Source organism: Crassostrea angulata, chromosome 7 (assembly GCF_025612915.1).
Source record: "Crassostrea angulata isolate pt1a10 chromosome 7, ASM2561291v2, whole genome shotgun sequence".
In the NCBI taxonomy this organism is placed as follows: Eukaryota; Metazoa; Mollusca; class Bivalvia; order Ostreida; family Ostreidae; genus Magallana; species Magallana angulata.
In genome coordinates this window covers 14,148,769-14,160,941 of record NC_069117.1, presented here as the reverse complement: position 1 = coordinate 14,160,941, position 12,173 = coordinate 14,148,769, and the positions used below count along the sequence as shown (strand labels likewise).

The following is a 12,173-nucleotide window of genomic DNA, read 5'->3' as shown; positions in this document are numbered from 1 at the left end:
GTACAATGGATTGTCAATACAATGTCCCATACCTTGTATTGTTATCCGGGTTAAAAGTGTATCGCAATCAATCTACCAATTAAATGAATTAAACCGAGTGGACTGGTTGACTCATTAATGATTGCTCGTTAGTGTGATCACGGAAAAGAGACAAGGTGATATATATCTCATACATCCCTTCCAATGTTGCGATAAAACTCGATAACACCTGAACGCTGCCTCAAAGCAATTAAATGCTCCACTGTTTTTCAAAAAAGTGCCTGCTCCAAAAAATGGTGAGGTTTTGTGTGGCTTGAATTTGTCTTACAGACCCTGAAGTTAGAAGTTAGACATAAGTTATGATATAAAACAGATATCATCTTGTGATTCTGTTAGGATAAACACCCAGGCAGATAAAATAGTGACAAAGTCAATGGAATCACACATACAATCACACTTTATCTGACAATTTGTGAGAAGTTTGTCAGAATTAAAGTTTTGTTTAACAAATGTGGGTTCCCCTCTGATTTGGTTGTGTTTGTACAGACCTTGTGGGGTCAAAGAGACTATTGAATTAGTGTCTGTGATTTAAAAAATGTTATCTTTTAATATCTTATATCTGTATACACTGTAGATATAGATTTTTTAAGATAATGCAGTTATTATTTACAATTAATTATACAGCATAAATTATATGATAAATACCGGTACGTTGATCAAGTGGGTAATGTAAGTTTTAAATAACACATCACATAAATTTCTTAAATTTATAGAATGATTATTGAAGTTGTTAAATGTCTAAGAATTTAAGGTTTGTGGAAAAAGTGAAAGAATAAGAAAGAAATTAAAGTTACAAAAAAAACCCATTTTTGATCACAAATTACCACTTCAAAATGTATAATGCATATAAACTTATGATGCATTGAACACTTTTTTATCAGTTGATGTGGCATTTTAACGCAACATTTGATGCTTTATGAAGTTGTTACTATGTAATGAAACAGAGACATCAAAAACCCTTCCACAATAACACATTAAAGATAACATCTGGTAATAAAAAAAAGCCAAATCACTGAAAATTTTAAAAGGGTTTGGCATAACAACAGTGTATGATTTATATGTGTAAAATGCACAATTAAGATATTAAGATATTTTCAAAGCAGCAGGTGTCCAATTTTGATATACAACTCTCAGCAACCTACCAGTATTAACGAAAGTGCATTTATCTGACGTGATCTGATCTTCACTTTGATAGCACTGATATCAAAGATTTTATTTTCAAGAGTAAGTATATCTATATATGTTAAAACTATTTTATTGGGCATGAAAATATACATCAGCAAAATTTGTGTGAATTATTCTATTTAGCACAGCTTTTATACATGCATCTATAAGTGTGTTTGTATGCTTTCAATAAAGTTGTTTTTCTTGATATAAATCTACTAATGAGCCCACACAAGGCAAAAGCACAAATACATTAAGATTTTGACCTTTGATATATATCTATAAATGAAAAGAAGGAAACAAGTTTGATGAATTGTGCCAGGATAACCTAATTATTTTTCATCTTATTTAAAAATAAATTTTAATTTTCAATTGAAATACTTCAGGTTCCCTGTACAACACTTGCCTGTCTGCTCTTGCCTGGCTGAATAACAAAAATTCCCATCCTAAGATGTTTTATCAATATTCCAAGTTGTTTGTAAATTATCCAATATTTTTTGGTTCATTAGAAATTCTTTTAAAACTTCATACATGTACATAGATGCTGTTGTGCTGTTGAGAGTAAATAGCTGCATGGCAATTGAGCATTCAGGCTCAGTGAATAATGGATTAAAACAAAAGCATCTTACCACAAGTCTTTTCCACAAGTACTCACAAAGTACACAGGTATATAGGTCACAGTCCCCTGGGATTCTCTGGACAAGTGAGAGAAGATTTGTCACCTTAGGTGTCACAAAGTCCCCTGAGAGAGAGGTGAGGGGTCCCGCTTGAATGAACTACAGACATCATTAGCACCCTCTCCATTGTAAGTGGAAGGTGACCAATGCACTGGACCTGGGTACATAAAATGTAAATCGTTTTAAAAATTTGACATGATTTATTGGAAACAATCTGAAATGGCTGTTTTAAAAAAGTTTGTGAAATCATTCTGGCATATGATATTTTCTTTAACTAAATGACTTTACTCAGGCAAAAGAAAATAATCAGAGCAAATTGAAATTTTCTCCATTTATTTGCAAATCACATCTGAGTTTGCTCAATTAAATGAGAAAAGTTTCCATTAGGTTATACCAAATATCACAGCCGAGAAAACAGCTCGCTCATTATCCGAGTGCACTCGCAACTTTACCTCAAGACGTGATAATTACCAAATTAGGTCCCCACCGAGTTAGGCACAGTTCTTTACAGTTGTTGCTATCAGACTCGTTAATTTACCACCGAGTCAGAGGATAATGAGGACAGACTCAGCAGCCAGTCAAAGTCTGATTGACAGCCAGCCTTTGATTGGAGTTATTTACCTCAGAAAGAGACTGGAAATTGGTACAATACCTGTTATGACTCGGAATCAATGGAATTTATGGAGTAAAGGGTCAGCTTGTCCTTCCAACATAGGAAAACTGTTGTGATAGACTGATAGGATGCTCACTCCATTTTCCTTTCTGTTGAAAACTGTCATCAATGCATGGTCTAGAAAATCATTAAGCCAATTATTGGTGGTTAATAGATCAAACATTACCATTAACTTATTTGTACTTCCAATTTTGCACAAACTTGTAGAAATCATTGCCTGCATGTATAAGTTTATATTGCTTTTTATCAATTAATCGTAATTCAAAGAACATGTTCCTGAGTTTTTTCATAATTTGAAGCCATACTTATCTGATCACGGCTTTCAATCATAAAATACTCTTGGTATCTTTTACTTCTACATTTACTATATTTTTCATTGTTTTTTTTTTGTTTTGTTTTACTAACTATATAACATATAACTCACTATAAATTAATTATCACATCAATTTGCTTGGAGGGGTATTATAGGAAGGAATTTTTGATGTGCTAATAGATTTTTTACCTTGATTAAAATAAAACAATTCCCTGTAAATTACAGAGTTCTTTATTTAAAAAATAAAATTGAATAAAAATAAAAGAAATCATTTTGTTTTAAATAACTTTTTTTTAGTCATGAAAATGTAAACTACACTTAATAAAAGGATATGAATCATGCATTAAATGTAAATAGGTAGATGATATCAGAGGAGAGCGGGTCTAGGACACACTAATGACATGCCAGGACTGAGTTCAATACAGTCACTAGGCTGGCACTATCATCCCTACATCAGTCACCCACTCCAGTAATTCCATCAGGGGGCTACCCGCAAAGTGAAACTTTTACTTGAATGTTAATGTACTCTTCTTTATTACTAATGCAGCATATATCTACTGATGGGTCTCCATTAGTACACAAGCTTTTACCCTGTCTTCATGATCAATAGAAATTCATTGTTCTAAAGGGGAACTTTAAAAACAACTGTATGTTCTTGATTTTTAGATTTTTTAAAATATTTAAATAAAAATCAAGGCTTAATCAAAGTAGATTTTCACCTTTTCAATATAAAAATAAATCAAGAGTAGGCTCTAACTAGCATAACTTTAAGTACGGAGCCCCAAGATCAGTAGATGGTTTATGGGAAGAAAATTATTTGATCGATAGAAGCTAGTACAAATTTTTACTTCATTGATCTGAAATTGCAAGTACTTGCATTTAGCCAATATCAATTATCACAACTTCGTTGAAAACTCTTGTTGGCCATAAAAAGGAAAAGGTTTTACAATCATTATAAATAAAATGAATCATGAAATTACAGAGAGTGCCATTTTGTGATGTAAAAATAGCATACAATCTCTAAATTCATGCTACAAAAATATTGTATTTGACAAGACTTCTGGAAAATCTGAGTTGGACAAAGGTGTTAAAATTATCATTCATAGCTGTTCCATTGACATAACTGTGAACAAATACAGCCACCTTGGGACCAAGGTTCACAGGTACAAAAACTGAGACAATGCGATGGCCATTACAAACAGACTCAGCTCCCCCTGGGTAAACATCATTACTCGCGAGGCGGGAAACAGCTTCCTCGGGCTCCAATGCTACCACTTAATTACACGGGTTGAGATGATTGAGATTTTGTCTTTTGTCAGCTTAAGACCTTTTTTTAAAAAAATACTATTCATATGCCGTCATACTCGTAACATAAAAAAAACTAGAAGATGCCATTCCATTTCATCTTTTTACAAACATAAAAAAGTTTCAATGCAAATGGTTTGTTGAGATTCATCCCCCCAAACCACCTTTCCTTTAAACTTGCACCAGTAGATATCAATAATTCAGCAAAGAAATACACACAGGTAAAGGAAAATGTTTGAAAACAAATTGATCTTAATTAAAACACTACTGTGTCCAGTGATAGAAACAAACCTCTAATTGCCTTTCCACTCTTTCAATATTTGATCACCTGGCATTAACTCAATGATTTTGAAAATCTGCAACCCAATTTAATCAAAATCAGAATTACACCTGCATTGTGTGGGGTCAACTGTTAACCCTACAATTAGTAAAACATAGGGGGTGTTTCCATTCCTCTATTGAACGACAGGCTTTCTTCAGTCTTCAAAGGTGCAAATTTAAAGTTTGTTTGCATATTGACAATTTGAAATAAAACATAAAAATAAACTGTTACAAGTCATGTTATAAAGACTTCAAGAGATTAAATAGTGTGGGGTCCCATCACCTCCAACAAACAAAACACTGGGAACAAAACGAGCCCGAGATGTTTACAGACAGTTAACTTTACATCACAAAAACGACTTTTCCATGTTAATATCACATCACTGTGAAACATCTCTCATTAAATGAAACTCTATCATGTGCAAAAAAAACATTCATTATTTCAGGGGCTTTTAAAACGTGTAACATTTACACCTCTGGGTCTGTAATTATGTTTGAATTACGGGATTTCTCACATGCATACATAGTTCCTCATGAGAACTTCAAAGGTGTAAATAAAGAAAAAGGACCGAATGCTGAAACAAATCTACAGTTAATGTATTTCCTATTTAACTGCAGCCATAATTATCATGAAATTACAATTCACTAAAAAAAACCCAAAGTTTTCAAAGGCCTCAGGCTGCTTCTAATTACAAAAAGTTAGTTCTAGGTGAAAAAAAATTACAAATTTGTGAGAGGTGTTTTATTTTTCCTATAGATTTCCATCATAGGATTTGAGAACAAATATATTACAGAGGTGAGAAGAAGGAAAATAGGAAAGAAAAGTGCCGCGATTTAAACACTGGTCATCACTTTGGACATCATAGAAAATATTTCACTAATTATTTTGTAGAAGTATAAATGTTGACTTAAAAACTTTGAAAATTGTATATCCGAGATACTGGACTTGCCCACTGTGTGTGGCATTGTGTTTTGCAAAACTCTATCCTGAAGTTTGAGGAGAGAATTCCAAGTTTATATTGCAATCATTTTCACTTCAGACACTTCTGAACATTGACAGACACCTGCAAGTAAGATCATGTGTACCAAAAAATACTTATGTCCTTCTTGTCTTCTAAGACTAAATTAAAGTTATTTCCCCCCACAGCAATAAAACAACAAATAACTTCTGAAACTTGAAGACCCTGACTAATAAAAGTTTGAGTGGATAAAGATGACAATTATTGACAACATGAGATCCACGGTCCATCTGTCAGGTACAAACCCGATGTCTGCTCTGGTGGCTACGTCTTGTCTCCGCTTGATTTTGAAGAAGCCACATAACTTTCTTCTGGGTGCTCATCACACATCCTGCCATAAAACTAAACCACTGACATTCATTAGATTAAGATGATCTGTCCATTCTCTGGGGACAAAGGAGTCTGTGTGGGTCCTAAAGTGAGAGTCGTAAAACCAACTCGTAAAATCTTCTTACTCATCTGTCATCAACAAGTAACAATTTTTCAGTAATAAACTATAATGGAAAGATTTCAAAAGATTTTGCAGCAGATGCAGACTTCTCATAGACTTTATCGACACCTTGCATCATGAGATGAAGAGGGATAACTCTAGCTTCTTCAACATTACAAGTCGCATTTTATATAAGACCCAAAGGTGATTTATATTACTTATTAAAATGCATAATGATAGCACAATATAGAGAGTACATTGAAATTTCACTTTTTATTTTAAAATAAAAATCAATTAAGGCTTTAAAAAGCAATAATATAAAACAGTATATAAATTCAGTCATTCACTCAAAGGGGAGTAACTCGCTTTAAAATAATTTCTTTATCAATAAACTTTAAATGAGGAGTCTCATTTGTTACTTTTAACAGTGGGTGAACTATTTAGAAAGTTTTGTGTCATATACATCATTAGAGCATATCAATAGCTTTTCTGTAGATGTGCCTGGTGTCTAGAGATGCTAATTTTTTAATGATCAATTTATTCAATGATCCTGTAGTTCGGTATCTGAAGAGGGTATCGTAATCTCTAGCGTTATCAACCTGGCTAACATATAGGACTTTTTACCATTCTCCTAAAACATCAAAAAATAAAGAGTAACAGTAATGAACACCAACAGGAAAAGAGAATAAACATGCACAGAACTCAGTACAAGAACAAAATTCAACCATACAAACCTCTTGAAAAACAGGTTCAGTGGGAGCGGAGAAAAATCCAGCAACTTCAGAGCTCAAGTCTGGAGGAACTTTGGTTGATTCCACAGTCTGCTCTATATAAGTACATTTATAGGTGACATAACATACCCAGTATGTCTGGAAGGGTGAGCTGTTGCACAAGTGCTACAATTTCCAGCAAGGTGATGAGTAAAGGTAACATTTGTTGATTTTTTTTTAAATTAATGAATATTTCCTGGATAAAATAAACCAAGCAAAGTTTATAAACACAGACCTTTCCACAAGGAAGCTGTGGCATCAATTATCTGATAATTCCTTTATATTGTCCATCCTCTCAATACCCTCACTCACATCATTCTATCCTGATTAATTGCAACAATACCATTCTATAGCACCTACTCCACCTGATCAAGTCTTTCAGAGATACAAACTAACAATTCAAGATAAACCAGACTGCTTTGATACATATTCCAAGTCACATACGGTAATAATATTTTTTATAGTAAAGAAAGATAAGTTTTTTCAAAGCACAAGTAGTATGGTAAAATTTCCTGTTATTTCAAAACATTATTATGAAACATTATTACTATTATGAGTGTTATATGTTTTCTTTTTCCCTCTGTTTAAGATTGGATGCTGTAATACAGTAAATAACTAGATAAGAATTTTATCTTCTTTATTTCAAATATTTTGGAATTCAATTCCAACCACATATAAGAAGTTAAACATGACATGAATTGTGGTAAACTGTCCAACCTATCATACTGCTTATATATCACAGTTTCAAAACTGAGAGATTCACTGACAATGAATTTCAAATTATTCATACTTGTATGTATGAAAAAAAGTATAGACATTGCAAACATACTGTAAATTCCTAATTAAACGCGAGGAATTAATATCCGCGTAAAATCGCGAGAAGCATCCTTCGCGGATTTTAAAATCTCGCCATTATTTTCTGAGAGTTGAAAACTATACGAAATAATGAGAAATGTTCAACGTTCGCGATTTTATACTCTCGCGATTTAATACAAACCAGCAGGATCTCAGAATTAAGTACTCGCGTAATATAAGGAATTTACAGTATTGCAACATCTAGTATTACTGTACTTGTTTCACATATCAGGGTTTTTTTTCCCCCGGATACACAGAAGTAAGTTTATCACTGTGCTATCACTAAATTTGCTATTTCACTGAAATGAACACAATTCTCAAAGGCTGACTCAACCCCAGTCCACAAAAGACAGTCCTCTGAGAACATCTGGGGGAGGGGGTAGCACAGACGGTGGGGGGTTCTGGAGCTGAGCTACATGAGGAGGAATTTCATACACTGGAAGAAGAGGAGCCTCACTCACGATGCCGACTTCATTCACATCCTGATCATCTGTCTTTGAACGCTTCGATAACCATTCGGACAGTGTCTTCTCTGGGTCTTTGTCCTCTAATGCCCTTGTTTTATCTTCTCGGACTTTTTGTTTTTCTTTGACTATTCTCTCAAGATCTGCTTTTCTTTCATCAGTTAGGTGTGAGAACTTACAATTGTCCATAAAGTTACACATCCCTGTGCTTAGAAAGTTCTTGCATGGTCGTTTTGACAGCTCATCTTGAAGAACTATTTCTGGATTTCTAAAATTTAGGATTGACTTTGAGTGATTAATAAAAAAAATATATAATCTAGTTTGTTAGAACTCCTGTGCCGCTACAGGAGCAATTTGATATTGTATGACAAGAAACACTTCAATATCAAATTATACATAATTTCAAGCATATATATTGCAGAAAGTGCATGATCATAAATGGACAAAGCTCTGATGAAATAAAATTGCACGTATTTTCGAATTCTTTTTCCAGAGAGATGCAGCAGTTGAAAGAAAGGTTTATTTAATCAAATTTTGTGCTTTCAAACAAGTATCTGGAAAATTTGAAAAGTTGGCTATGACAACAACTACAGACATGCACCACTGTAGCTTGTTTGAATTAAGGTCAGACGACACGTTCCTCAATTTTACATAACCTTTTCCAGGAATTAGTTAATGATTTACTTCTACTTTGAAAAGCTTTCTTGCAAAAAATTAGGGTACCTTACCAGGCATTTCTGCAAAATACTAAAGTATGCATTTTCCTATATAATCTTCTTGAAAATACACTTGAATTGCTGATCTAAAAATATATAAATAAATATACAGCACAGCGAAATCACTATATTGGAACATTAACTCGGCCGTGGCAGGGCTTTGAACTCACGACCTCTAGAAGCAGTGAGCGGCCACGGTTCTAACCACTCGGCCATCTAGACATATAACCATATCCAAGTAAATTTTAATCATAATAAAAATAATTATAAAATTATTTTTTATTGAAACTCTTTATTACGAGGAGATACAAAAAAGATTCTCGAGGAACGTGTCGTCTGACCTCAATTATAATATATACCCGGGGCCGTACATCATGTGTAAATTAAAAGGGGAACATTTTTGTGTTTTCTTTTATGATTTGCCTTAAAATATACATTATGAACTAAAATGCAATTACTTTTTGTATCAAAGATTTCCTGTAAACATACAGTGTGAAACTGATCCTCAAAAAGATTATAAACAGAATCTTTGAGGATCAATCTCCTAAACTGTAGGAATATACAAAAAAAACTTGCATACCAAAAGATGTTCCTTTAGAGAATCTTGAAATGAAATATAGAGTAATATTATTCAATTGTGAACAGTTGTTGGTTATAGGTAAACAGATTATAGTGCCCCCATATAGTCCGAATGTCCTTACTGGTTCGACTGTCTACAAACTTACCTAAACGAATCATAGTGTGCCTTTCTGTTCCGTTGATGCTGAACACCCTTTAGATGGTTTTTACGATGTGTAGGGTTATCTGCAAATGATTTGTCACAAAAATCACAGTAATATCTTCTACCCATATTTTTAACTGATATGCAGACATTTAGGCCCCAACATGGTTAGGCCCCAAGACGGTTAGGCCCCAGGTAAGATGTTAAGGCCCCAAGATGTTTAGGCCCCTGTTGTTTATAATAATAACTGATAGTTGAAAGAACATGGCTTTTAAGCACTTTGGAGCCAATAAATGCAATTTACTTTAATTTGTAGTAAACTAACAATCGTTACGCAAACATGGCGTTGTTTACTTTATATACAAGTTCTTGAAAAACTTTAATCACGAAAAACATTATGCTAAAAACTATAAACTTGCATGCACACGCTATCAATGATAGTATCATCCAGCATGGTTATGTGTCCGTGCTTTAAATCAGTTAATACCGTGATCAAATCATACTATCATCACAAAGAAACGAACAAATGTTACATGTATATAAGGGGAAGTATTTCATTATTGATATTTCAAGAAAAGAAAACAAATTATTGTATTTTTTCTATTATTGGAATTATACAACACTTGAATGTCATAAAATTGTTCAGTAAGCTTATTTATGGCAACTGATTTATACATAATATTTTTAGGAACCCTTATACATGTATAGCCTAAAAGAATTCACCTACTTATTACCCAAATACAAGTGAAATATTATTTCTGTGATCATATTTGTACAATTAAAGGGTATCTCCCAAAATTATGTTATTTTTCTGCCAATGAAGCTTAACTTGTATTTGGCCTGTCTTCTTTTGGAGACCCGGCCGCCTCTTCATGGTTTACTTCCAAAGTGAGGTGTGAAACCCTCATTGTATTACTAGAGGATCTCTTCATTATCTTCTCCTAATTAGCACCTATCTAGAGAGGGAGCAGGATACGGTGGGGGTGTTGTTTTAACAATTTAATTCATGTCATACACAAAGTAAATGAAAGTCTTTACCGTTTCTTTGATCTCTAATTAGAAAATTAAATATAAAAAATAATATGATGTGACAAAATAATATGATATTTAAAAAATAATAAATTATGCATAAGGCCAGCATTTTTTTATTTTTAGATTTACGAAATATTTTTCAAATTATTTGGTGAGGAGGAGGGAAAAAAAATAAAAATAAAATTGAAAAATTTGTCCGTCGAGAAAAAAAATAAAAATAAAACAATTTTTCAACAACATTTTTTTTTATTTTTAAAATAAGAACACGTGTCCAGGAGCTGCCATTTTTTAAAATATATAAGTAATTCTGGTTGTTGGTGATGTTCTTATCATAACATATTTTATCCATGGGCACTGAAAATTTGTGTTGATATATTGTACATTCATGTATAAAAACGAAGGTTTTTTTTAATATATATATATACAAGTACATACTGTACATATACATTAAGACAAAAAAAAATTAAGGGAGATTTCACTTCTTCCTTGCAGAAAAATAGGAAGAAGTTTGAGAAATCATTTATTTGATTAAATTAACAATGCTATTCACAAATTCAAAATTTAAAATATTGTTACTGAACATAAATTGGATTAGAAGCATGTCCATAAATGTCAGTAAAAAATCATACAAGTTTTTTTATTTAAAAAAGACTAACTAACTTTTAAAATCTTATTTATTTATGTAATTATACCTTTAATAAAGGAAATGTTTCGTTATTTTGTTAGCTTAATGACAAATAAAATCATTCTCTTTCCTTCAGTCATAAGACTCCTGTGTTCAGTGTGTTTAGGGTTATTAGTCCAACCCTATGACCCACTTACAACCGTTATGTAGAGGATCTATTTCCAAACGGTTAAATTATGATTATTTTAGAATTTATTTTGCAAAAATGTTTTTTAAAAAAGTAACTTATCATTTTCTTGTTTTTTTTTTAAAATTTACGGAATTGTGATAGAAAAAGACTTCAACTTCTCTTTCTTGAGGAAATTCTGGCTAAGTTGCCGATCACAAAACTTAATAGGGTCGTAAATTGTAGGGTTGGACGAAAGCAAACAGGAGTAGGCCCTATGGTGGTTTTTTTGTGACTTCTAGTGCCTGTGACTTGATCGGAAAGAACTTGGTCTTTTTAATCAATGCATGAATAACAATAATTCAGACTACACATACGTGATTGCATCAACATTTATTTTTATTTTTACCAGAAAGAAAATTTCGGGTTGGAGGAAAAAATAAAATTAATAGCTAGTTCAGGTCCTTTTATTTTTATTTGAATTTTTTTAAAAATAGGGTCGGCGGGTTTGTAAATCGAAATTTCAAAAAATGCTGGCCTAAGTTGCAGATTATACTTCTTTATAATTTTTAAAGTAAATGAAGTTTTAAATAATAAAATGTAAATTATAATTAACTTGGAAAATGTAGGCTGGTGCCTAAACATGTTGGGGCCTAAGCGTCTTATCAATGAAGGGCCTAAACATCTTGGGGCCTAAAAGTCTTGCTACCTTTTAACTCAGTACCTTAAGCTGGTTCTTAGGTTTGTTGGAGAGAGAACCAGTTAAAGTTTATTAACTCGTACACAATATTATTCTTTCAACCAAACTGCGTCTTTTTCCCCCATAGAACCAACACACATACAAATAACACACACTACAAAATCGTTTGCACCTTTGAAAAAC

The 12,173-nt window shown here is 32.7% G+C and overlaps 1 protein-coding gene across 1 annotated transcript; it reads right to left on the bottom strand.

The window, feature by feature from the left end:
* Nucleotides 1-7,334: 7,334 nt before the first annotated feature.
* Nucleotides 7,335-12,031, bottom strand: LOC128157556 (zinc finger matrin-type protein 5-like). Its single transcript, XM_052820197.1, has 3 exons — nt 12,009-12,031; nt 9,472-9,606; nt 7,335-8,298 (listed from the first exon to the last, which is right to left on the bottom strand). The coding sequence occupies exons 2-3, from the start codon at nt 9,594-9,596 to the stop codon at nt 7,896-7,898; spliced, it is 528 nt and encodes a 175-aa protein (XP_052676157.1). The 5' UTR covers nt 9,597-9,606; nt 12,009-12,031; the 3' UTR covers nt 7,335-7,895.
* Nucleotides 12,032-12,173: the final 142 nt, after the last annotated feature.